This window comes from Medicago sativa, chromosome 8 (genome assembly GCF_051527215.1).
Source record: "Medicago sativa cultivar Bolivia chromosome 8, Bolivia_mono, whole genome shotgun sequence".
In the NCBI taxonomy this organism is placed as follows: Eukaryota; Viridiplantae; Streptophyta; class Magnoliopsida; order Fabales; family Fabaceae; genus Medicago; species Medicago sativa.
Window position 1 is genome coordinate 19,562,609 of NC_140756.1, and position 27,859 is coordinate 19,590,467.

General features: G+C 33.3%; 3 protein-coding genes across 5 annotated transcripts; 2 read left to right on the plus strand and 1 right to left on the minus strand.

Moving 5' to 3' along the window:
- Positions 1 to 5,625: 5,625 nt before the first annotated feature.
- On the plus strand, positions 5,626 to 7,569 carry LOC146897603 (uncharacterized). Its single transcript, XM_085736439.1, has one exon. The coding sequence runs from the start codon at positions 5,755 to 5,757 to the stop codon at positions 7,567 to 7,569; it is 1,815 nt and encodes a 604-aa protein (XP_085592565.1). The 5' UTR covers positions 5,626 to 5,754.
- A 7,386-nt stretch (positions 7,570 to 14,955) lies between these two features.
- LOC146897604 (uncharacterized) lies at positions 14,956 to 15,312 on the minus strand. Its single transcript, XM_085736440.1, has one exon. The coding sequence runs from the start codon at positions 15,310 to 15,312 to the stop codon at positions 14,956 to 14,958; it is 357 nt and encodes a 118-aa protein (XP_085592566.1).
- A 4,808-nt stretch (positions 15,313 to 20,120) lies between these two features.
- On the plus strand, positions 20,121 to 27,817 carry LOC146897605 (putative LRR receptor-like serine/threonine-protein kinase At1g05700). Of its 3 annotated transcripts, XM_085738742.1 has the most exons (14): positions 20,122 to 20,306; positions 20,428 to 20,634; positions 20,740 to 20,971; positions 22,006 to 22,487; positions 24,312 to 24,450; positions 24,530 to 24,601; positions 24,927 to 24,998; positions 25,217 to 25,297; positions 25,458 to 25,597; positions 25,868 to 26,088; positions 26,229 to 26,355; positions 26,539 to 26,601; positions 26,878 to 27,067; positions 27,177 to 27,817. In XM_085738742.1, the coding sequence occupies exons 1-14, from the start codon at positions 20,210 to 20,212 to the stop codon at positions 27,580 to 27,582; spliced, it is 2,529 nt and encodes an 842-aa protein (XP_085594868.1). In that variant the 5' UTR covers positions 20,122 to 20,209; the 3' UTR covers positions 27,583 to 27,817. The 3 variants fall into 3 exon arrangements, with proteins under 3 accessions (XP_085594867.1, XP_085594868.1, XP_085594866.1); XM_085738740.1 differs by having other exon boundaries at positions 20,428 to 20,971; XM_085738741.1 differs by lacking the exon at positions 24,530 to 24,601 and having other exon boundaries at positions 20,121 to 20,306; positions 20,428 to 20,971.
- The last annotated feature ends 42 nt before the right edge of the window (positions 27,818 to 27,859 follow it).

Sequence of the window (27,859 nt, forward strand, 5' to 3'; positions counted from 1 at the left end):
AAAACATTTTTTGAGAGAGAACTACGGCGGATTTGATCCCTTAAACGGGTACGTAGGCAAGGAACAAAATTCCTTCAATTCAAATAAAATAAAAATTCAAACACATTCTCCTCCCTCCAATTCTTCACTTAGTAACTTTTAGGTGTAAATAACATTTTCAAATAGCATTTAAAAATAAAGCGCGCGCGTAGAAATTAAAGACGGTTCCTATAGGTTACTATAGTCGTTATGGGTGCCTAACACCTTCCCGTAGCGAAAACAACTCCCGGACCTCGATTCTCAAGGGTTTTGCTTACTTTTTCCCTTCCCAAGAAAAAATAAGATATCACCGGTTTAAAAGGTTCAAACGTAATCAATGTTTGACACCCGAAAACCAAGATAAAACAAGGGGAGTCAAGGGGTTCGTTATGAATAGGTCTTAGACTAATAAAGGAGATAGTAGAAGGACCTTAGGATGAGGAATGAGTATAGTATCACAAGTTAAAATAAAGGGTATGAACATGAGTAAGATGAGATCATAATGAAGTAAGGTGATGGTGTTATGTAAGTTATATAGAAATAGACGAATAAATGATATCCATTAATGACGAGGTGGTAATGATGTAAGATTAGGATGTAAAATGATGTTATGACATTCCTATAAGACGAATGACGAAAATGACGAATGACGTACTTGTCTCTTAATAGCCAAACGACGAATGATGAAAAATGACGAATGACTATGATGTAAAGATGATGTGTTGTTTATGTGTCTTTCTAAGTGATGTTTGGTGAGTCTTCATGCATCATATCATATTGCATAATGACGAATGACGAATGACGAATGACGAAATGTATGCTTCAGTAACACATCTCTGAACTACATTATTATGACGATAGGATCCGGTACCGGCATGCATGTAGGTCTAGGAATGAAGTATGTCGCATATAGGTCATGTTAGGTGAACTGTCATATGTGCTAATGATGTGAATATGATATGTGTGTTAAAGGTGTGCATAAGATGTATGTGTTAATGATGTTTATGAAATGATTTGTATGAATATTATGATGAATGATTGATGATGGTATGACGAATGATTGATGATGAGATGAGATGAAGGACAGATGAAGATATGATTATCTACTTTATTATTCATGTATCCCAATATATATTATGATGTGAATTCTCACCCCTTTGTTGTTGTTTGTGTATTTTGGTGTCTGTACCCTTGGGGTACAGATATTCAGGACGAGGAGCTTTAGATTTACGAGATGCCTAGAAGGTGGTGATGGGGACATATTATCGTAGCTATTTATTTGGGATATTAAGTAGTCGAATAAATACGTGCTCTGATCTGTAACACTAGGGTTCGGTTAAGCATTGAATGTCCTTAAATTAAAAAGTTAAAGCACTATGATGTTTTAAGCTATTTTTCCTGAGTAATGTTAAAGACAAGACATTTATAATTATGAAATTTTATGAAGTATCTTCCGCTGTTGTATCTGATTCTCTATTATTTTATTATGTGAAAGATGAATGAATGTGTGTGACATCCTTTTTCGTTAAAACCATGATTATTATTATATAAAATTACCGTCGAGAATTAGGGTGTTACATAGTTGGTATCAGAGCAGGTCGGTCCATCCGACCAGGTTATTTAATTTTTTTAATTCCCTACAGGCGGCATGTGTGCAAACACTGTCAATGCCTGAATCCCTTTAATAAGGTATCTAACTGCTGATGGGTATAAAAGGAAAGTTGGATGAAATTTGTCGAGCGAGGTCTACTCACTACAAGAGTGTCAGGTAGAGGGAGGGTAAGAACCAGGAGTACGGTGATGCCTTGTGGAGTTATGGCGGATAAGGAAGAGGATGAGTGTTAACACAAAACAAGTGGGGGAGACACCTCTGCTCCTCTGGGATGTTTCACTTGTAGTGTCGTTGAGAAGAGAAGTTTAGTCATTAAAGTGAGAGATTAAAAGCTACAATGATAACCTTTGGAGTTAGTTTGGTGGTAGTTATAAGTTGAAAGATTAGGAGGAAAAAGTTGGGTATTTGTGCATGCCAATTTAGGAGGATAATATGGATCAAGAATTATTAGTTTGACCTTTTAAGCTTAGTCGCGAATAAGTGAGTTATAACATAATTATGAACGTGGTTTAGATTAATATGAGTTGGGAAGATAATCCTTTGGTGCAAACATGTTTCAGATGGGTAGTTATAAGATGTTAATGCGAAGGATATTTTTGGAGAATGTAGATTAGATATGATTCATTTACGGATGAGTCATAGAAAGTTTTGAGCAGTTTGAATTATCATAGGGAAGGAATGATGTGTGGATGATATTACGTTATATTTAAGTTTGCATGTGGATCATCGACAGTTGAGATGAAGATGTAGTAAGAATAGACGCCTTACCAGGATTGATGATTTGATGGATAAGTTAGTTAGTGGGTGCATGTGTGATTAGTTAGATAGAATTGAGATAGGGATATCATCAGATTCAAGTGAAGTTGGAGGATGTACCCAAAAACTGCATTTATGACTCATTTTGGCAAATATGAATATTCGGTGATACTATTGGAGTGTCTAACATGCCAGGAATATTTATGGAGTACATGAACAACATTTTCCATCGGTATTTAGCTCGGGTTGTTGTAGCATACAAGGATGATATTTTTGTGTACTCTGAATCAGATGAGGAGCATGCAGAACATTTGCGGATTGTGTTGCGGACTTTAAACGAGAATGGGTGGTGTGTTATGATGTCGAAGTGTGAATTTAGGTTGCCAGAAGTAAGTTTCTTGGGACATGTGATTTTTAGTAATGAAATAGCAGTTAATCCTTCTAAAGTGGATGCAGTGTTTGCAACGGGAGGCTCTGAAGACGGTTATGAAAATTAAAAAAAATATTCTTAGGTTTAGCAGAGTATCATAAAAGGTTTATTGAAGGATTTTCATAGATAACATTACATAGTTGGCGAGGAAAAGACATACATATGCGTGGGATAGGCAATGCAAAGAAAATTCAAGAGCTTAAAAAGAAGTTGACGATGATGCCGGTGTTAGTTTTGCCAAAGCCAAGTAGGTCGTTTGTAGTATTTTGTGATGCGTCTAAAAGAGGTTTGGATGGTGTGCTTATGCAAGATGGTCGGGTTGTGACTAATGCTTCAAGACAACTAAAAATTCATTAAAGGGCTTATCTGGCACAAGATTTAAGACAACTAAAAATTCATGAGAGGACTTATCTGGCACAAGATTTTGAATTAGCAGTCGTGGTAATTGTACTTAAGTGTGGAGGAATTATTTGTCTGGGTCGAGGTTTGAAGTGTTTAGTGACCATAGTAGTTCACGAATATCTGTTTAATTAGAAAGCATTGAATATGAGGCAAAGGAGATGGTTGGAATTATTGAAGGATTATGATTTTGAGCTGATTTATCTTCCAGGAAAGGCCAATGTAGTAACATATGCCATGAGTAGGAAGTCCATACACATGTCAACACATATGGTTAAGGAAATGGAATTAATAAATCAATTCCGAGACATTAGTTTAGTTTGTGAAGTGACGCTTGATATTGCGAAGTTGGGTATGCTAAAGCTGACGAGTCAAGTGTTAGAAGAGATAAAAGAAGGGCAAAAAACTGATTTGGAGTTAATTTACTGTTTAACACTAATCAGCCATGGAAAGGAAGTGAATTTCAAAATAGACGAGAATGAGATTACGAAGTTTTGAGATAGAGTTTGTGTGTCGAATATGCCTGAACTGAAGCAGAGTATCTTTGAGCAAGGTCAAAAAAGCATTTTGAGTATACACCCGAGAGCCACGAAGATGTATCAAGAACTTAAGGAGATATTGTGGTGGGCAAGTGTGAAGGAAGATATAGCTGAATTTGTGTGTGCTTGTTTAGCCTTGCAAAGGTCAAGGGTAGCGCATCAAGAGTCGTCAGGGTTAATGCAACCTTTGAGAATTCTGGAGTGGAAGTGGGACAATATTTCTATGGACTTTGTTGAGGGTTTGCCAAATAACGAGAAGTGAAGAACTTAAGGGGCAAGGAGATTGCATTGGTGAAAGTGACATGGGGAGGACCAGTCAGAGGAAGCATATTATGGGAGCTATAGAGTTAGATGAATAAGTCTTATCCGGATTTACTTCCTTCAGTCAATTTTCGAGGACGGAAATTCTTTAAGTGGGGGAGAGTTGTAACACCCCGAAAATTACATGTAATGATTTAATGAAGTTAATTAGAAGAATTCTTTATTTTTTTATAATAATGGTGTTATGATGCTAGAATATTATGTTAGCTAGGAAAAAATAGACATATGATGATTAATGATGTACTATGAGGTTTATTATGATGAAAGCGAAAAATAAATAAAGTAATATAGAGGCGGGAGGTGTAAAATAGAAGTTTTAATTAAGTGGGGGAGGGAGAAGTAAAAATAATATAAAATAGAAAGGCAGGAATAATATTAGGAGGTTAGTCATGAGGGCCACAATGGAATGGAGGGAGGGCTTGCTTGCTGCCCATTTTGATGTTTTTTATTTTTATGTTGTAATAAAAGTGTAAGGGACCAATTCTGGCCAAAAACACTAAGTTTGAATTTCTAGTGTGTTTTATCCATTTTAAAGCTTTCAAAAGCTTTAAATGGCGTGCTTGCTTTATTTTAAAAAGAAGAAAATAATATGCTGAATCAAGTATAGTGAAAAGAAAACAAGAACATTAATGGGAGGCAGGAAAATAGCACATGACATCAAGGGAAAGAAGGAAGTGGTGCTGCTACACTTTAAAGCACAATAAATTGTTTTCTTTCAGCCCATTCATTGAAGAAATCAATTGGAAACGTTTTAAGCATCAAGGGAGATGCCCCACCATCAATTGTGGTTGCACAATTTCATTCTAAATCAATTTGTAACCATTTTTGCAATTATTCAGCACTAGGCATTAATGTTAGACTAATGGCTGAATTCTTAGAGTTGTCATGAGTTATTTTCTTTGATATTCCTTGTATTACAGCATGTGACCTCTTTCATATATATAAGGGGCGAAAATTATGAATAAAAACAAGACTATTTTGAGTGAAAAACTACACTATGTGTGTTTTTGAGCAATTGCTCTTTGGTTCTGGATTGGACCAATTTTGATCATATCAAGAATCCTTTCTTGTGGTGATCCTCAATCCCATAGACTTATCACTTTCTTGGATTAGAGAGTGTGGCGTCCCTTTCTTTCCATTCCATTTCTCCATTTTATCTACAAAATCTGTTTGGGTCAAAATTCTGCCATTTATCCATTTTATCCCAAATATCCATTTTTCATTCTGTTTTATTGCATTTTGAGTCACAAGAATTTTAAAGTTCAAATTATCCAATCAATTTCGTGAGTTTAGAGGAAAAATGATCATTTTTGGAATATTGTCCTTCATCAAGTGGTATCAGAGCAAGGTTCTAAAAAGGGTCAAACTTTGGTAAAGTGTCTTTCTTCTTGTTCCTTATTTTTTTTCTTCTTTTTCTGTCCAATATTGATATTCATATAAAAAAAAACGAAAAAAATATATTAGAAAAAAATTGCTCCTTTTTGTGTTTTTGCCACACTCTAATTTTTTTTTTTATTTCTTTCGTTTCTAGTCAACCTTTATCCTTTGTTTCTTGTTTTAGTGTCTTTCTTTGTGTTAAGTCTTTGGGATTGTTGATTGTTTTTGGTTTCTTTAAAGAACTAAAAGAGCAATTTGAGTGGTAAGGACCATTTTAAACACTTGTTACTAATTTCACAATCATGTCTGATCCACCTTCACCTAGAACAGCAGCTATGACGATTCAAATGAGAGCAATGCGTGAGCATTTTGAGAGGCTGTTAAGAGAACAAGCTGAACAATTCCAACAAAGAGTTGATGAGTTAGAAAGAAGGTCTCAAAATTCTAATGATGGCAGTGGTGATGAGGATGAGAGGAGGCCTAGAAGGAGACCAAGGGAAAATCATTTAAGAGGCATAAAAATTAAAGTCCCATCTTTTGTTGGAAAGAGTGACCCAGAAGCATACCTAGAATGGGAGACTAAAATTGAACAAATTTTTAATTGCCATAATTACTCTAATGTTGAAAAAGTGCAGGTTGCTTCCATTGAGTTCAAGGAGTATGCTTTAGTATGGTGGGATCAATTGATCAAAGAAAGAAGAAGGTATGGAGAACAACCGATTGATACTTGGGATGAGATGAAGAGAATCATGAGGAGAAGGTTTGTACCTTCCTATTACCATAGAGATTTGCACAACAAATTGCAAAGACTTACTCAAGGTTCAAAAAGTGTTGAAGAATATTTCAAGGAGATGGAGATTGCGAAAATTAGAGCTAATGTGGAAGAAGACAATGAAGCAACCATGGCTAGATTTCTTCATGGTCTAAATCATGACATTAGTGACATTGTTGAACTTCATCACTATGTTGAAATGGATGACTTGGTACATCAAGCTGTCAAAGTGGAACAACAACTCAAGAGAAAAGGCCAAGTAAGAAGAAACAGTTCTTCTTCTAACTCTTCAAGTTGGAAGGATAAAATAGAGAAGGAGGGAGCATCGTCATCAATTCCAAAGGAATCCATAGCTGATCCTAAAGGTATACAAACAAACCCTTCTCAAAGTACTTCTACTAACAAAAGTGTTAAGTGTTTCAAATGTCAAGGTCAAGGTCACATAGCTTCTCAATGTCCAACAAAGAGAACTATGATGATTGAGGAGAATGAACACGTTGAGGTAGAGAATCATGAAGGGTATGTTGAAGAGGAGGCTGAAGAAATACCAAGTGGAGACTTTTTCATGATTAGGAGGTTTTTGGGAAATCAAGCTAAGGAGGAGGAATCAAATCAAAGGGAAACTCTTTTCCACACAAGATGCCTTGTTCAAGGGAAGGTATGCTCTTTAATTAATGATGGAGGTAGCTGTACTAATGTTGCTAGTACACGTTTGGTGTCTAAATTGGAATTAGAAACAAAACCTCACCCAAGGCCTTACAAACTTCAATGGCTTAATGAACATGTAGAAATGCTTTGTGATAAACAAGTAGAGGTTTGTTTTAAAATTGGTAAGTATGAAGATGCTGTTTTGTGTGATGTAGTACCAATGGAGGCTAGTCATTTGTTGTTAGGGAGACCTTGGCAGTTTGATAGAAGTGTTCTTCACGATGGCCGAACCAACAAGTACTCTTTTATGCATTCTGGTCAAAAGATTTGTCTTGCACCATTGAGTCCTAGTGAGGTTAGAGATGATCAAAAGAAAATGAAAGAAAAATATGAGCAAGAAAAAAGAGAAAAAGAAAAAGAAAAATCAAAAGAAAAGAAAGAGAGTTTGCTTGAAAAAAAAGGAGAGTCTCAAGAAATAGTCATGAACAAACAGCCCCTATATTTACTACTTTGCAAAAAGGTGGCTTTGTTGACTAACACTCAAAATTTTCCAAGTTATACTAAATTTCTCTTGCAGGAATGTGAAGATGTATTCCCAAAGAAGGTACCACAAAAATTTGAAAAAATTGTGTTTGAACCTGGAGGTTGTATAGCTTCCAAATTCGAGGATGAATTCTTTCGAAGAGGAGGAGTATGATGAGGGCCACAATGGAATGGAGGGAGGGCTTGCTTGCTGCCCATTTTGATGTTTTTTATTTTTATGCTGTAATAAAAGTGTAAGGGACCAATTCTGGCCAAAAACACTAAGTTTGAATTTCTAGTGTGTTTTATCCATTTTAAAGCTTTCAAAAGCTTTAAATGGCGTGCTTGCTTTATTTTAAAAAGAAGAAAATAATATGCTGAATCAAGTATAGTGAAAAGAAAACAAGAACATTAATGGGAGGCAGGAAAATAGCACATGACATCAAGGGAAAGAAGGAAGTGGTGCTGCTACACTTTAAAGCACAATAAATTGTTTTCTTTCAGCCCATTCATTGAAGAAGTCAATTGGAAACGTTTTAAGCATCAAGGGAGATGCCCCACCATCAATTGTGGTTGCACAATTTCATTCTAAATCAATTTGTAACCATTTTTGCAATTATTCAGCACTAGGCATTAATGTTAGACTAATGGCTGAATTCTTAGAGTTGTCATGAGTTATTTTCTTTGATATTCCTTGTATTACAGCATGTGACCTCTTTCATATATATAAGGGGCGAAAATTATGAATAAAAACAAGACTATTTTGAGTGAAAAACTACACTATGTGTGTTTTTGAGCAATTGCTCTTTGGTTCTGGATTGGACCAATTTTGATCATATCAAGAATCCTTTCTTGTGGTGATCCTCAATCCCATAGACTTATCACTTTCTTGGATTAGAGAGTGTGGCGTCCCTTTCTTTCCATTCCATTTCTCCATTTTATCTACAAAATCTGTTTGGGTCAAAATTCTGCCATTTATCCATTTTATCCCAAATATCCATTTTTCATTCTGTTTTATTGCATTTTGAGTCACAAGAATTTTAAAGTTCAAATTATCCAATCAATTTCGTGAGTTTAGAGGAAAAATGATCATTTTTGGAATATTGTCCTTCATCAGTTAGCCCATATATAAATAGAGAATTAACAATCAAGGTTGTCAATTTTTGCTGAAACGTAGAAGCAATAGAAGAAGAGAGAAGAGGAGGAGAAAACCCTAGTTTCAGAGAAGAAAGCCGGAAAACTGTGACTTCGAAGATTCGAGGTAAGGGGGAGATTCCTTTCACTCTAGGGTATCTATTCTATGTTGGGGGTTGTTTGAACTCTTTAGATGTTAATGATGTTATGATGTGAATTTCGATAAAAAAAAATAACGATGAAGGTATATGATGATGATGTTGAAAGGTTAGAATTGGGGAAATCTAGTTCAGGATTTTGAATAGAGTCTATATCCTTAACAAGGGTAGATAAATAGGCAGGTTAATGGAGAATTAGTGTTGGAATGATAGGGTAACCTTAGGATGATGATTTGGGAGTTTTGTAATTGAGTTTAGTGGTTTAAAAGTGATTAATGGGTGAAAAACGCACTTTGAAACTGATTTTTGAAGTTGCATGTCAACTGAAAATCGGGCCCCGAAGTGCTAAAATCGGCCCCCGATTTTGAGCAGCGTTTCACACTTTTGGTTATGCAAAAACCGGGCCCCGATTTTGAAAATCGGCCCCCGATTTTTGTCAGACCACATGAGAAAATTCAACTTTTTCACCATTTTCCGTTTTGAACTGGGTCTCGGTGTAAACATGAAAGTTGTAGGTATGGAAGTTAGCTTTCTAATGAAATTGGTTTGAGTCCCATATGATTTATAGATTATGAGTTATGGTAAAAATACTACAGGTAGGTATTGAAGCAAATTTATGAAAATTCAGGAGGACCCTTTCAACGGATTCCAAAACCACTTTGAAAATTAAATGGAGTTTAAGAGAGCCGTTAGAGTGAGAAATAAATTTAATGATCCTAAACTAATAAACAAAAAATTAGGAAGTGTACTTAGGCATAATAAAAGGTGATTAGTTCAATTTACTAGTGAGATTAGAGTTGGAATTGAAAAAGGGTAATTAAGGGGAGTCAAGGGGTTCGTTATGAATAGGTCTTAGACTAATAAAGGAGATAGTAGAAGGACCTTAGGATGAGGAATGAGTATAGTATCACAAGTTAAAATAAAGGGTATGAACATGAGTAAGATGAGATCATAATGAAGTAAGGTGATGGTGTTATGTAAGTTATATAGAAATAGACGAATAAATGATATCCATTAATGACGAGGTGGTAATGATGTAAGATTAGGATGTAAAATGATGTTATGACATTCCTATAAGACGAATGACGAAAATGACGAATGACGTACTTGTCTCTTAATAGCCAAACGACGAATGATGAAAAATGACGAATGACTATGATGTAAAGATGATGTGTTGTTTATGTGTCTTTCTAAGTGATGTTTGGTGAGTCTTCATGCATCATATCATATTGCATAATGACGAATGACGAGTGACGAAATGTATGCTTCAGTAACACATCTCTGAACTACATTATTATGACGATAGGATCCGGTACCGGCATGCATGTAGGTCTAGGAATGAAGTATGTCGCATATAGGTCATGTTAGGTGAACTGTGATATGTGCTACTGATGTGAATATGATATGTGTGTTAAAGGTGTGCATAAGATGTATGTGTTAATGATGTTTATGAAATGATTTGTATGAATATTATGATGAATGATTGATGATGCTATGACGAATGATTGATGATGAGATGAGATGAGATGAAGGACAGATGAAGATATGATTATCTACTTTATTATTCATGTATCCCAATATATATTATGATGTGAATTCTCACCCCTTTGTTGTTGTTTGTGTATTTTGGTGTCTGTACCCTTGGGGTGCAGATATTCAGGACGAGGAGCTTTAGATTTGCGAGATGCCTAGAAGGTGGTGATGGGGACATATTATCGTAGCTATTTATTTGGGATATTAAGTAGTCGAATAAATACGTGCTCTGATCTGTAACACTAGGGTTCGGTTAAGCGTTGAATGTCCTTAAATTAAAAAGTTAAAGCACTATGATGTTTTAAGCTATTTTTCCTAAGTAATGTTAAAGACAAGACATTTATAATTATGAAATTTTATGAAGTATCTTCCGCTGTTGTATCTGATTCTCTATTATTTTATTATGTGAAAGATGAATGAATGTGTGTGACATCCTTTTTCGTTAAAACCATGATTATTATTATATAAAATTACCGTCGAGAATTAGGGTGTTACAGTGCATACATAAACTTAAATTATGTTTACCTTAACAGTTAATAAGTAATCTAAATTTACACTAACATCAAAGTAGTGAGTGTTACACAATCTTGAATAGGCTTAATAGCAGTTTTCGCCCCCTAACTTTCACGAAGTTGCGATTTTGGCCCACTAAATAAAAAAACTACAAAACCGCCCCCTAAGTTTTGCAACTGTAACAATTTTGGCCCCAAAGGCCAAAAAAATAAAAAAAAAATAACACGTGGCACCTCACTTAGGGTGCCACGTCAGCGTAGACCGAGTTAAAATTGGTCTTGGGGGCCAAAACTGCCACAGGTGCAAAACTTAGGGGCGGTTTTGTAGTTTTTTTCTTAGGGGGCTAAAACTGCTATTAAGCCTCTTAAATAATGTTACCTTACTTAATCTAAATTCATGTATACCCTATGTGTTGCCCACACACACGCATATCTCAGAACAAAAAAAAATCTAGATAGAAACTCTTCAATAAAAAAATTCATGAATTCACTCATTTATGAATAGAGTACGATCAATGAAAAAAATATTGATTCAATCTTTAATCTTGATAGATATTAGTTGCACATTTATGGTGGCTTGTGGGTGAAAGAGGGTGAAGATTCAGAATGATCATGGAAAAAGAGATTTTAGAAATTCAAATTTACATGGAGAAGACAATTTCAGTATTATTGTAAAACTTTAAGTAAATTTGGGTGTAAATAGAATTACATGGGATGAGACTAGAAAAAAGTATATATTTTTTCACCTTTTCTAAATTGTATATAAAATAATCGGATGAAGTGGGAGTTCTATATTTTTTTGAAACTCAATATCATATCTTCAAATCGATATTCTTTATACCCATGAGTGCTTAGATGTGATGACACATATCTCTTCTAGCTTAAACAATGTCTTAGTTTGAATTCATCCTTGGACATGCAGTAGTATTAAAACTCTTAGGGGAGTTTGTTGCCCATTTATATCCCACAATGTTCGATGGTTTACTCTCCCCAGTTGCGCGCGGAGAATACCCTGTTTTAAAAAAAAATCTATAAGGAACATTCTAAATGGTTGTTGTTTCTTTTTTAAAAAATGGTTGTTGTTAAATTCAAATAAAGCAATGCTTTTTTTAAGAAACAAATAAAACATTGTTATTAAACTTGACAAAAAAAAACATTGTTATTAAATGATTGTTGTTAAATGCAATTAAAGCAACTTCGATTATCAAACCAATTACCAATGGGTAGCACTTAGATGACATAGCATTTGATGACATTGACCAACCACAATGTCATAATCTTTGTGAAAGAGAGACAAAAATTCACTTGTGATATTGTGGTTGGTCAATGTCATCAATATCACTAAGTGTTATGTCACCAATATCAAACCAATGAAGTTCATTGTTCCCTCTCTATTTGCTTTCATTTTAGGCTTAATTGAGATCTCATAGGACAAAAATTGGGTTTATCAATTGAGATCTGAAAAGTTTTGGTGACAAAGAAAGAAGTGGTGCACGTGAGCGATTTAATTCAATGTTTTAATCTAAGCTATCTATTTAAATTTAGGCTTAATAGCAGTTTTGGCCCCCTAACTTTCACGAAGTTGCGATTTTGGCCCCTAAGAAAAAAAACTACAAAATCGCCCCCTAAATTTTGCAACTGTAGCAGTTTTGGTCCCCCAAAGGCCAATTGTTTTGCACTTGCATGAATTTAAAATAAAAAAATATTAAAAAAAATAACACGTGGCACGTCACTTAGGTTGTGTTTGGTTCCAAGGAAAGAATGATGAGTGGGATGGAAAGAGAGTGGAATGATGCTCTTTCCACAGTTTGGCACACCTTCATGAAGCTAAGGAAAGAAAGTTTTTGACGGGTCCCACGTCAGAATTGTTTATGCACTAAACAGATCAGAAAGTGGAGAGAAGCCACTATTCTTGTTGCATTTACCAAAATACCCTCCAGTCTTGTGTATTTTTGAAACACATATTTCAACCTTTTTTTTTCTTTTCTTTTGAACCATACTCTCATAGAATATTTTATTATTTTCAATATTTATACTCATTTCTTAGCATGCTCAAATTAGAACTCATGATAGTCATTTTTTTTTGACCAATTTTAATAGTGTTTATATCAAAATTATTAAATGTATTTTTATTGAAAGTTATTTAAATAACACAATAACATAAGGTTATTTATGTCATTTAATAAATTCATTTCTTTCTTTCCTTCCTTACTTTCACTATAACCAAACAACCAACAAATCATCTCACTTTCTACTCACTTTCTTCTTACTTTCTTTCCTTTAACCTTCTTTCCTCTAACTTTCGTTCCTTCCACTATCCAAACATACCCTTAGGGTGCCACGCCAGCGTAGACCGAGTCAAAATTGGCCTTGGGGGCGAAAACTGCCACAAGTGCAAAACTTAGGGGACGATTTTTATAATTTTTTTTCTTAGGGGGCCAAAATCTCAGTTTTGGAAAAGTTAGGAGGCTAAAACTGCTATTAAGCCTTAAATTTAATGGTTGAGATTCATTCTTATCATTCTTACAGGAAAAACACCGTTCTCACTTGACATGCCCCTATATATGAGATGGGAGATTAATTCATTTACCGACGATAACGAGTTCAGATCCTAAAAAAACAAAAAAGAACAGAGTTCAGAAGTGTAATTGGCTATGATTCATCGACATGAATGAATTGACATGTGTCGATGTTATGGTTAAGGAAGAGGTTGAGCTTAGAACATCTTCAATACTTTTTTTTTAAAGAAGAACATCTTCAATACTTTGGTCCGTGTATTTTATGTAGTTCCGTATATCACGTTATTTTTTAGCAACATACAATACTTTTTTTTTTTTGGTAGATGCAACACACAATAATTCTATTCTTCCCTAAAAAAAAAAAAAAGTTCTCATACATGGTTTTTTTATAGTATACTTTATGTATTTCCCACATGTCACATTATTTTTTTAGCAACATAGTACAATAATGTTACACTCATACATGTTTTTTTAAAACGATTTCTTTAAGTGATTAATACTAAAAAAAATGTTATAGAACTAAATCTGCTAAAAATTATACTCCCTCCGTTTCAAAATGAGTGTCGCTTTAGCCAAAAAAAATTGTTTCAAAATGAGTGTCGCTTTCAGTTTCCAATGCAATAATAACTTTTTCTTTTCAATTGTACCCTCCAATTAATACTCTGCACACTACTTCCAAAGTATTACTTTTAAAACTAACCAATAGTTAATAAGGATAATTTGGTAAAATAACCATTCTCTTTCTTTTAATCATTGCATTTCTTAATATGTGTGTAAACACCTAAAACGACACTCATTTTGAAACGGAGGGAGTATTATACTAAAAATAGTTGTAACAACTAACTTTACAAAGAAAATAGTTCTCTCAACTAAAGGCTCTTTTTCACAATCGAAGTTTCGCTATCTCTTGTCACAAAATAATTGTACATATATCATTTCTCAATCAATTATTGTCCTTCTTCTTCTATAAATTTCTTATCAGTCTTCAACACATTTTTATTATTTTTTAATGGTTTAAATATGGTTTTTCTCTCTAAATATATATCAACTTTTTGTTTTAGTCCCCCTAAAAATTTCTTCTACTTTTGGTTCTTTAAATTTTTTTCAATATCACCTTTGATCTTTTTTTTTTTGAACAAATCAAAATGGAATATATTGCTCAAACGAAAAGTGATTCACCCCGCACAAGGTGTACTAAAAGTGATAAATCACAAAATATCTGTTACAAATACAAGGCACCTAACATAAGGATGCCACCACCAAAAGAAACGAAATACTGAAATTACATGACATCTAAACACAGTAATGGATGTCTCCACCAATCAGGAAAACCAAAAGCTAACGGAATGCGGTTCGATGATAGCCATAAGAAAGAATCCCACTTCACTCTTTCAAGAATGATTTGAGGATCTATTACCGCATTTTTGAATATACAGTTATTTCGATCCTTCCAAATTGCCCATATAGAAGCGAGCCAAATCACCTTGAAATAAGTATGAGAAGATCTCGACATGCCCGCCATGTTGCTAAACTGTAAAAAGTGATCAGAAAGTAGTCCTGAAGGGACATAAATAATGCCAAGCCAATTACAAATTAAGTACCAAACACTTCCAAAAAGGTTACAACCAAGGAAAAGATGATATGTCGTCTCAATGTTTCCACATCCACCAGCACATAGGATACTGTTAGGTTGAATAACATGTCTTCACACCAAATTTGCTCTAGTTGGAACTTTGTCTTGAAGTAGCCGCCACGCAAAGAGGGTAACTATAGAAGGAACTAGCTTGTGCCAAACATCTTTATAAACGCCATCCACCACCGGTTCTGCATCAGAAGTTAGAAAACGATATGTCCCACGAACCGTGTAACCATGTATAGGATCAAGAAGCCACCTCCAAGAGTCCTGTATATGATCCTGCAAAACAACATTACTCAACAAAGCACTGCACTCCCTGACACTTTCTTCCTCCCGCGCCAACAAACATCTCTGCCACCCCCACGCCTCACCACCTTCCTCCCACCCCAAATTTGCCATATCCGCCACCGAATACTCCTTATACATTGATAAATCATATAAGCGGCTGAACTGAAGCCTTAAGGGAGCTCCACCCAACCAGTGATCAGTCCAAAAGAACGTATTCCTACCATCACCTACCACCTGCCTAGTATTATCATCAAACCAACTCCCGACTCCCAACCCTACGCCCTCCCTCACGTGACACAACATCTGCCACCAACTAGAAGTATTTCTACCCCCCCCCCCTGTATGCGGCCACCCACCTCCCCATAGCGTGCTTTAAGCACACGGTACCACAATCCCTCTTTATCACTCAATAGCTTCCAACACCACTTTCCTAACAAATATAAATTAAATTCCCTTAACGTCTGAATCCCCAAACCACCACTATCCACAAATAAACAAATAGAATCTCATTTTATCCAAGAAATTTTATTTTGAGAGACCTCACACCCGCCCCCCAGAATTTTTTTTTTAAAAAAAATAAATTCAATAGAAGAAATTATACTTATAGGGGCCTTAAAGAAGGAAAGAAAGTAAACCGGAAGAGAGGACAGGACAGATTTCAAGAGAACCAGGCAACCACCAAAAGATAAAAACCGATTATGCCATGTCGACAATCAAGCAGTAATGCGGTCAACCACAAGTTTCCAAAAGCTAAGTCTCCTACTATCTCCACCAATTGGCAACCCCAAGTAAACAAACGAAATCATATCGGTTCTACAATTCAAGGTCGAGGCAGCATCTGACAACCAAGTTTGAGGAATATTAACGCCTGTCAGCATACTTTTATGAAAATTAACCTTTAGCCCTGACACCTCCTCAAGTAATAATAACACGGACCGAATCGAACGCACATTCAACCAACATTTCTCGCCCAAAATAAGTGTATCGTCGGCAAACTGAAGATGAGATAGCCTGACTTCCCCTTGCCGCCCCACACCATACGACTGAAACAAATTATTCGACACCGCATCTTTCATCAAAGCATCAAACCCTTCGGCCGCCAACAAAAATAAAAAAGGAGAGAGAGGATCCTCTTGTCTAAGTCCCCTCTCGATAGGAAACTCTTCTGTCAGACTACCATTCACCTCCGAGGTCGTTGCTGTCCCCACACAATCCGATATCCATTTCCGCCACAGAGTCGGAAAATTCATGTTAACCATCACCGCATTTAAGTATTTTAAATCCATTGAGTCATAAGCTTTTTCAAAGTCAACCTTAAACAATAATAATTATCACCTTTGATCTAACCCTTATGGCACTTGTTAACATTTTCCTTTTTTAATTGATCTATCCTTCTATAAGAACTTCTTTCAAAAAATTGTTTTTTAAGAAACATGAATTAAATATGATTTTTTATGTTTTTCGCTCCTCAAAATACATATTTAATTAATATTTTATTATAGAATTCTAAAAAAAAATTAGAAAAATTGTTATAATATTCTATAGACCAAAAGTGGTGATAAAAATTTTAAAAGACAAAAAATAAAAAAAGACTAAAACAAAAAGTTAATAATATTATTAAAACGAAAAATATATTTAATTTTTTTTTGTAATGTTAAGGGACGGCTTCTAACTAACCCTTCTACAAGAGATGACAGAGAAATGTGAGGGATGGACAAGTCCATGTAAACCAACTGTCAACTATATTCTAAACTCTAAAAGATACACTAAGGGACGTCAACTATATTCTTCGTAGCTCTTTACACAGTCGGAGTAATTGTTGTCAATACTTAAATCTTTTTTGGCTTTTGCAAAAAAAGAAATTGTAGTTAATTACTCTTAGTGTCGCATCCAACGACCCATGGGTCTTCTGAATCAATCAAATATTCAAGTTGTTGATTGATAAATGATACTGTTGCATTGGGCAAACAATATTGTAGACACATTATATCAAACGGAGTTGATTCAATATAGGAGAAATTAACAAATGAGAAATGCTAGCATCATACATTTTTCAATATATTATCTTTGATTGATTAAAATTTACATGGATCCTACGAAATTTATACGGATCCACATGATTTGGTGGAACGCATGTGAATTGTAATCGATCAAATAGAGTGTGTTGAAAATTGTGTGCTACTAGCATTCCTCTTAATAAATATTTTGAAGTTTTTTTTTCCTTCAGGGATTTAGAAGTTTGTTTTTAGTCCTTAAAAAATAAAATCATATTTTTTAGTCCTTGTGAGATTTTTCTTTACAATTTTAAGGCAAAAAATGTTGATGAATTTTTTTTTTCAATGATTAAAAATGTTGATAAAATTTTTACAGGAACTAAATTGTTTGCGGAAAATTTTACAAAGACTAAAGAGTGTGATTTTATTTTGTAGGACTAAAAATAAAATTTTGGATATTTATATAGACCATTTATATAATTGACTACCCTTAGAAAAAATTACTTAATTGACTCTCAATATATTAAGAGGTCTAAAAGAACATTTTTTAGTAGGCCTTTTAAATTATTTGTTTTGATCAAATACTTATAAAAAACATTAAAAAATAATTTTTTTTAAAGATTATAATATCATTTTCTTTCAATGTCATTGATTATTAATTACTAGGCTTAATACATTATTTGATCCCTTAACTTATTTTTGGTTTTCATTTTAGTCCCCTAACTATAAAGTGTCTCAATTTGGTCCTATAACTCTTCTGCCGTTTACCATTTTGATCATATCCGTTAGTTTTTAACCTTAAATGTCTAAGGTGAACCATCTTTGTAGGTGGCCTACCATAGACTTTATTATATGTTTTAATCTTAACCGTTTGTTTTTTTTTTTAAATGAAGATTGTTGGATCATGGAGGGTGTATTGTAGCTTATAATGAACAACATCTTTTCATCATCATCTTCAACAAAATTTTATAATCTTCACCATCATCTTTCCACTCTCAATTTTTTTTCTGTTCACCAACAACAACAATCATCACCGTCACTTACAAACTAAACCAAAACCCAGTTTATTTTGTCTCTCATCACCGTCACTTACAAACTAAACCAAAACCCAGTTTATTTTGTCTCTCAATTCTCACATATCTTGTCTTTCACCTTCTTCCTCCATAATTCCCAAACCTAACCTTAATCTAGATCTCAATTTCTGCCCTCTTTCTTGTGATGATTGAACTACAAGCCCTGAGAAATTTCACCCCCTTCATGTTCAACCAAAAATACATAAGAAAACACATAGAATATAATCAAATTGTGTTGTTGTGTTGTTTTATAATCAAATTGGTTTTCATTTTCTTCTTCTTGTTTTCTTACGTGTTAATTTGAATACCCATGTCAATTTCTTCAAACTTCTTCAAATTTCTATGGTCCTCTCCGTTTACCAATTTCTATGGTCAATTTGCAGAAGAAATTTCTATGGTCCTCTCCGTTTACCAATTAACACATAGTGTCTCAATTGGGAGTTTGAAGAAGAAAACACATAGAATATAATCAAATTATGTGGCAGTTTGTTTTTATACAATTAACACATAGAATATAATCAAATTAATCAGAAATTATCTGAAAAAGAAAGAAAATAAGAAAAAAAATTAAACACATAGAAATTTCTGGAATATGATTTATTTGTATTAATTGTGTTGTTGGTAGCTGTAATGGAGGAAGATGTAATGGAGGAAGAAATTGACATGGGTGTCAAATTTGATAATCAGAGGAAGAATACGGAAGAAGAAGAAGAATAGGAAAACAAATTAGATATGGGTGGTTCACCGTAATATCCTATGGACTTGCAATCAAACGGTTATAATCATCTTAAAAATATTAGACATCAAGAAACTAACGGAGAGGACCAAAATGGTAAACGGCAGAAGAGTTATAGGACCAAATTGAAACACTTAATAGTTAGAGGACCAAAATGAAAACCAAAAATAAATTAAGGGACCAACTGATGTATTAAGCCTTAATTATTATATCTTTGAAAGCATGTCTATAAAAAAAACACCAAATATATGTTAGTCACTAAATAATAGTATTGTTTTACAATTCATACACAGAACAATGTCAGTCTCTAATTAATTATTTTTTTTGAGAGATCTAATTAATTATTTAAATTGAGTTATTTATGTATCTTCTCAATAATAAAAAAGTAATTATAATTTAATATAAAAATCATGCACTAGATATATATTTATTATTTATAAATTTATAAAATAAAAAGACCAATATTTATCAATGATATATAAAAAACATGAGACTTATGAACGTCATCTTAATGAAATTTTATTATGTGGAATATTTGACATATTCTTAGCATACACTTTATAATATTTTTTGGCGTTTACTTTCTGGTTTCCAGGGAAAGGGGTCTAGTAATTTGGAGTTTGGTTGTGAGGTAAGAATAGCTTGACTAAGAATTGTGTCGTCCAGGAATCGAACTCTTATTTTTCTGAACGATTCATCCTTAGTGAAACTCATTAAACATTCGATCTCAATTGCTTGGTTACCACTTTAAAATATTTAATAACAACTATTTCAATGTTTTTACATTTATGTAATCTTTCTCATTAATTTTTTCTTATTTGTCAATGCAATTAACATTGTAAATGCGTTTTGCTGAATAACCCGCACTTCGACACTTACCCCATTCGAGAAACAGATGTAATGAACTTGTAAGAAACACGTATGTGACGGTGTCTCTAAACGTGATTAGCTTAGAATAAAGGAACCTATAGAAAGAAAAGGGACACTTGTTAAGAAATTAAAAATAGAAACGATTGATAAATTTTATAGATAAAAAAGTTACTTTTTGTTGTTTCAATGTCTTGAATGCATAATTTCTAAGATATAATTTCCACTTTAAACTTCTAAATTAGTGTCTTAAAGAAAATTTGACTGCGTTTTGGGCACGTAAATTGAAGCGGAATGCGAGTCTCTAGCAGTATAAATGCTCCTTGTATAGCATCAACACTTATCGTTCCTTAATTGTATTCCTAATGAAACAAACAATGATGAGAATGTTACTGCATTTTCTTTCCATATTGCTTGGCGTTCTTACTATTTTGGTTTTGATACAAGCTCAGTATCAATCAGGTTTGTTTATGAATTTGTCTATAGCTGCTTTATATCACATTGTTATTGCTAGTAATTATTATTTGTTATAGTTGAATAAGTTATCTTAATTTATTCCTCTATTAATTTATCTATGTCTCAGGATTCATTAGCATAGATTGTGGTCTACCTCAACATTTGAGCTATTTTCATGAGTCCACAAACATAAATTACATTTCAGATGACAAATTCATAGATACAGGTGTAAGCAAGAGGATACAATTTAAAGATGATATTCAACAGCAACTAGAATATGTGAGGAGCTTTCCTAGTGGAGTGAGAAATTGTTACAGAATAAATATAACAAGTGGTACTAAATATTTAATCAGAGTTTTTTTCTATTATGGAAACTATGATGGTTTAAATAATCCCCCACAATTTGATCTTCATTTTGGAGCTAATCTTTGGGATACAGTGAAGTTGACCTCCCAAGAAGGCTTTGCATTCATGGAGATCATATACACTCCATCACTAGATTACATACAACCATGTCTTGTTAACACTGGCAAAGGGATTCCATTCATTTCAGTAATAGAATTGAGGACTTTGAAGAAGAAAACTTATGTCACAAACTCAGCTAAATCAGTATTATCACTCTCTGTACGATCTTACATGGGTTCCAAATCCATCGAAAACTTACAATATCGGTAAGATGGAGTCTGCTATAGCAGCGCATTAATTAATTAGCTAATTTTAATATTTATAAGGCTTAATTACTCTTTTGGTACCTTAACTTATTTTTTGGTTTCGTTTTGGTCCCTTAAGTTATTAACGTTACAATTTGGTCCCTTAACTTACTTTTTGGTTTCGTTTTGGTCCCTTAACTATTAAAAGTTTCGTTTTGGTACTTTAACTTATTTTTTTGTTTCGATTTGGTCCCTTAACTTATTTTTTGGTTTCGTTTTGGTCCCTTAACTTATTTTTTGGTTTCGTTTTGGTCCCTTAACTCTAATACATTCATCCTAACGTAGAGGACCAAAGTGGTTGACGGAGGAAGAGTTAAGGGACCAAAACGAAACCAAAAAATAAGTCAAGGGACCAAAACGAAACCAAAAAATAAGTTAAGGGACCAAAACGAAACTTTTAATAGTTAAGGGACCAAAACGAAACCAAAAAGTAACTTAAGGGACCAAATTGTAACGTTAATAACTTATGGGACCAAAATGTAACCAACAAATAACTTAAGAGACCAAATCATTAATTAAGCCTATTTATAAAAGAGGATTGTTAATTTACATTATTAAGTTCGAAATTGATAAGTGTGCACCTTTTTGTTTAAACAAAAAAAAAATCACTATTTGAAGTCACTATAAAATTAAGGATAGTTTTGTAAATTTTGATTGAAGTTAGTGTAAATTAGCAAGATGGGTGTCAATTAAGATATATATTTAAAAAAAAAAAATTTAGTCAACTTTTTCTTTTGAGAAGAACTTATGTTGTATTTTTTTGGGTTGTTTAATCTTTATAATAAAGCGGATGTAAATTAGCAAACTGAGTGTAAATTAACAAATGTTTTGAATGAAAGCTATTTTTTGATTCAAATGAAAATGCACACACTTTCTAATTTATACTTTAATGTTTTAGGTAAATGTAAATTTGCAGCGTCTTTTATTATAAATAAATAAATAACATCAAACTCAACTACTGATAAGTTTTTTGGTCATGAACAAACACAACACAGGTACAAAGATGATGTTTTTGACCGCATCTGGTATCCTCAAATATTCAATAATATTTGGGTACAATTAAGGACCTCCCTTCACAGTGATGATCTAGTTCCGAATGATTTTGAACCACCAGCAATTGTGATGAGCAGCGCTATTACACCGGCAAATGCCAGTGACCCTTTAGAATTCCATTGGAATGCAGATAATGTAAATGACCGATACTACCTCTACATGCACTTTAATGAAGTTGAAAATCTGGCACCAAATGAAACTAGAGCGTTCAACATCACAGTGAATGACGAGTTTTGGCATGGACCTGTGACACCTATATACCGGCAAGTAGCTACCGCATTTAGTACAGCACATTTAACTGGAGCCACACGCTATCCAATTTCCCTTTTCAAGATAGAGAATTCAACCCTTCCACCCATCCTCAATGCCTATGAAATTTATAAAGTAAAAGACTTCTCACAACCAGAAACTGAACAAGATGATGGTAAGCAAGCCCTTTAGTTTATTTATTTGAAAAATATGTTATCTCAGTTCTTAAATATAGGATCTTATTCATATATTTTCATATGCGTTAATCGTTTATTTACCATCATCTTACATCATGAAATTACATAATTTTTCAAAAGGTCAATGATTATCACGGCTGGCTTAAGAGGCTGCCACTAGAGCAAGGGCTTTAGGCCCGGCATTAAGCCTCAATAGTTTCCCTTTGAATATATCCTTCTACGTCGTAGTTTATGTTGAGTCAAAGTTCATGCATATGTATTTTATTGGTTATATGAACATTAAATTAATTTTTCCTTCGGATTTCTAGTAGTCTAATTGGATTTTAGTTGTTGGGAAATATATTAAGACAAACGGTGCGTAATCAAAGTTTATAAAAGTAATAATTAATAAATAGATTTATATTTGTATAAATTCAATATTATTTTGCTATTTTTTTTTTTTTTTGGTTCAATAGCCTAGTGGCTAGATCACACACTTTTAAAGTGTGGAGAAGTGGGGAATCCGAGGTTCGAACCCCGGCCCCTGCAAATATTTGTCCTTGGTAGCTACCAACTGAGCTACACTTACAGGACATTATTTTGCTATTTTAAGATCTAACAATTTGTAACTAATGTTTACATATTAAATATTTTTCAAAGGTCTTACACTAATGGAGTTGACTCTAGTAAAATATGATTACTCTCAATTGAAGAAACTTTTTTATTTTATTTTTGCTATTCTCTCAAAACACACTTAAAAGCAGGAATGGAGCCATAAAAAAATGTTAAGGGTGGCAAAAATAACACGATTAATTAGTAAAAATGACATTAGGGGACGAAAGTGAGAAAAAAATATATTTTTTATCAAATATTTTTGTAAATTTTACTCTAAAAATTTGTATGCTAACTTTTTTTTATAGGATGTATTTTTTATTTTTTACTTTCGGGTGGCCCCTTTTTCTTATAACCTGGTGACATTGGGGAGGAAAGTAACAAAAAATATATTTTTTATCAAATATTTTTGTAAATTTTACTCTAAAAATTTGCATGCTAACTTTTTTTTTATAGGATGTATTTTTTATTTTTTGCTTTCGGGTGGCGATGGGCCCCTTTTTCTTATAACCTGGTTCCATCCCTGCTTTAAAAGGTCTCTATTGTGAATTTTTTTAACCACTTTTTGTGAATTTTTTTAAGAAATTAAATTTGTTCACCAAAATTAGCATCGGAGATGATTGAATCTTAGACTTTGAAGATGAACACACTCTAAGGTCACAATCAACCCAAGTGGGTTACCACTTTACTAGAATTAGTTCCCTATATTTTAACAACTTACTATCGATTTGGTTCATATATTTAAGGTTTAATTAATGATTTGGTCCCTTAAGTTATTTGTTGGTTACATTTTGGTCGCATAAGTTATTAACGTTACAATTTGGTCCATTAAGAAAACAAAGAAGTTAATCACTTCGTATCAATTAACCACTACATTACTGCTGAATTTGGTCCCAACTCTCATAAGGATTAATATGAGTAAAATTTGACTTTATTCATAATCTCATTAACCTATTTAAAGCACCCTACAAAGTCAGAGACAAAATTAATAGTTTACTCTAAATACTATAATAAAAAATAAATAATTCTCTCCCCTAAAGTGTAAATTTTTAAAATAATATTTCTACCAAATTTTCTAATTTGCTTAATTTAGTAAATTATATCTTATATTTAGGACAACAAATATATATATGATTTTTAGTATAATTTGTGGTGTGAAGTAAACTGTGCGTAAATTATTTTGACCTGTTTTTCTTAATACCAAATACTAGTTGATATTATCACAAACATCAAGAATACTTATGAGGTGGCTAGAAATTGGAAGGGAGATCCATGTGGTCCTGTGAAGTATATGTGGGAAGGCCTAAACTGCAGTATTGATGGCAATAACATCCAAAGAATCACATCTTTGTAAGTTTAGAATCACTTAAATACACATAATTTCATAAACTTTAATTGTTCTCTGAATTATATCTGAAAATGCAACCAGGAATTTGTCTTCAAGTGGATTGACTGGTCAGATAGCATCTTCTATATCAAAGCTGACTATGTTACAGTATTTGTGAGTTTTAATTAAATAAGCAGTGGAGTAGTGTATGTTTGATTGAAGGGTATTGAAATTGATGGAATATCTAATTTTTTTCTTCTTTTTAAATTAAATAAATTGTAAAATGTTTTTAACATAAATCAATTGTCATTAAAACGTTATATGATTATCTGTCATGTTATTACTTCAATTATTTAAAATATCAAATAAATACCAAAGTATAGTGACTATAGTCTCATTTGGTTAAATGATGAAACTAAATCCATTCAATTTGGAAATTAATCTCTCTGTATTGGGGGGTTTCAAAATTGTAACTGCATATAAAATTGTTTCCTTTCAGGGATTTATCAAACAATAGCTTAAATGGTTCCTTACCTGATTTTCTGATGCAACTACGGTCACTAAAAGTCTTGTAAGTCCTATGTCAATGAATCAAATATAATTTCATTGATTATTAGTATAGGGGAAATTGCTAACGGGTGCCTCCGGGGTCCTATGTCAAAATGTTTCCTTTTAGGGTAATAATTGCTTTTACTTTTTTTTGCATGCTTAACCAGTGCCCGGTTAGCATGACCCTTAGTATAAAAGGTAAAACGGTGTCATTTTTTTTTTTTTGTCGTGTGTTGGCAGAAATGTGGGGAAGAACAAACTTACAGGGTTAGTTCCAAGTGGACTCCTTGAGAGATCAAAAACAGGTTCACTATCATTGAGGTATGCCTCATACTCAAAGCTACAAATATGTCAATTAGTTTAACTCTTAATTCTAGCAGTTATTTTTCTAAGTCTTCAGCCTCTATTCTAAATTTTTGTATAATGCAAATATCACCAATGATATGATAACTAATCTTTTAGCACCTTTAACTTCTTTCAGTGTGGATGATAATCCTGAACTTTGTATGACAGTATCTTGCAAAAAGAAGAACATTGTTGTACCACTTGTTACATTGTTTTCAACATTAATTGTAATCCTTTTGATTTCTCTTGGACTTTGGATATATAGAAGACAAAAAGGTACTTCATTAATCATGTCTACATATGCTTAAATTTTTTTAATCATCCGATTTTAAAGAAAAAGAGACCCTAGTAATCTGGAATTCGGTCGAGAGGTAGGTAATGTCTGATCAAGTATTGTTCCACGCTGAACATTCTTCTTATGGTGAAATTCATTAAACACTTAAACTCAAGTTGAACAAATGGTTTTTCTCCAATCTCTATATCCACATTTATGTCTAATTTTTTTCCACATCCTTGCATGTTTTCATTCAATTTTCTTTACCACAGTGGCTACATGGTCAAAATCTAAGAAAAAGGATTCAATGAAATCAAAGCATCAAACATTCAGTTACACTGAAATTCTCAATATCACTGATAACTTCAAAACTATTATTGGAGAAGGAGGATTTGGAAAAGTTTACATTGGCATTTTACAAGATCAGACTCAAGTAGCTGTAAAAATTCTTTCAAAATCATCAAAGCAAGGTTATAAGGAATTTCAATCTGAGGTTAGTTGTTAGATTCAAGTTAACCAAAGCACAATGAATTCATTCATGATTTTAGTCAGTGGTAATAGTATTCACATTAAGAATCCTGCAATATTTTCCACAGTTAACTTTGGTAGAGATAACATTAACTCAAAATGCAGGCACAACTTCTAACGATTGTTCATCATAGAAGTTTGGTCTCTCTCGTTGGATATTGTGATGAAGGTGAAGTTAAAGCATTGATCTATGAATACATGGCTAATGGAACTCTCCAACAACACTTATTTGGTAATGTATATTTTGTTTTTAGTTATCTTAATTGTAGTTTTTGACCTCTTGTTTTTCTTGTTCACAAAATTAGTCCTCCCTTTTCAAAATAATTATTTTGTTCATCAATCATATTAGACTAAAAAAATTTAAAGAGTGCTTATCCAAAATTTCAAAGACTAATGCCTATCTGCTTGCATTCAGATGGTAATACAAATATCTTGAAATGGAATGAGAGACTCAAAATTGCGGTTGATGCAGCACATGGTAATGTACATTTTATTTCTAATATGTCTCTTTGTTCTTTTAAAGAGTGTTGGTGCAACGGTAAAATTGTCATCACGTGACTGAAAAGTTACATGTTTAAGTCTTGAAAACAGAGTAAAGGTTGCAGACAATACATCAATTGACGTTACCCATTCTCAAACCCTGGATATGCAGAAGCATTAGTGCATCAAACTGCCTTTTTTTTATGTCTCTTTTTTTATGTCTCTTGGTTCTCTCTTGTACCCTTACACTGCAGTAATTTTTTTGGATTTTCAGGATTGGAATATCTGCATGATGGGTGTAAACCACCCATTGTGCATAGGGATTTGAAGCCTGCCAACATATTACTAGATGAGAATATGCATGCCAAGATAGCTGATTTTGGCCTAAGTAGAGCTTTTGGTAACGATATTGATTCTCATATATCCACCCGACCTGCTGGTACACTGGGTTATGTTGATCCTAAGTAAGTTCCAAATGTCAATATTATTTGTATAATCTAACATTAGATTGAAAAGAAGCAATATATTATATCAATATCACTAATTTAGTTAATTTCTTAGTTTTCTTAATAGATATCAGAGAACAGGAAACACAAATAAAAAAAATGATATCTACAGCTTTGGAATTATTCTATTTGAGTTGATCACCGGTCGAAAAGCACTAGCAAGAGCATCTGATGAATACATTCACATACTTCAATGGGTTATTCCCATAGTTGAAGGAGGAGATATTCAAAATGTTGTTGATCCAAGGTTGCAAGGTGAATTTAGCATCAATTCAGCATGGAAAGCTGTAGAGATTGCCATGTCATGCACATCATCAAATGAAGTTGAAAGACCAGACATGAGCAAAATATTGGTAGAGCTCAAGGAATGTCTATCTTTGGACATGGTTCAGAGAAATAATGGAAGCACCAGAACTAGAGATGAATTGGTTTCTATAGCTACTATATCAGAAACCACTATTTTAGCTAGATAACCACCATTTATAATGATATTTTTGTCCTACATATTCGGTGTCACTCCAAATATCCTAGTAGTCATTGTTGTATTTGTTAGAAAATCTAGTGTTAAGAGCTGGTGGTCGAATGTTTAGTAGCATTTTATTGTAGAAGGAGATAATATATTGCGGTGAAGCTTCAATGTTACCGACACTAAATCTCAAATGTTCATGACATTTCCTTATATAAATGTAGTATTAGTTTTTTCCATTACTATTCAAGTATATTAGAAAAATCTATATAAGTGTGCATTAT

What these genes read in the sequence shown, in the direction of transcription:
- LOC146897603 (XM_085736439.1), top strand. Translation starts at nt 5,755, where the DNA reads ATGTCTGATCCACCTTCACCTAGAACAGCAGCTATGACGATTCAAATG.
- LOC146897604 (XM_085736440.1), bottom strand. Translation starts at nt 15,312, where the DNA reads ATGTATAAGGAGTATTCGGTGGCGGATATGGCAAATTTGGGGTGGGAG.
- LOC146897605 (XM_085738740.1), top strand. Translation starts at nt 20,210, where the DNA reads ATGAAACAAACAATGATGAGAATGTTACTGCATTTTCTTTCCATATTG. An exon ending in CTGACTATGTTACAGTATTT is followed by an intron (nt 24,602 to 24,926) that starts GTGAGTTTTAAT and finishes GTTTCCTTTCAG; the next exon opens with GGATTTATCAAACAATAGCT. An exon ending in ATAAGGAATTTCAATCTGAG is followed by an intron (nt 26,089 to 26,228) that starts GTTAGTTGTTAG and finishes CTCAAAATGCAG; the next exon opens with GCACAACTTCTAACGATTGT.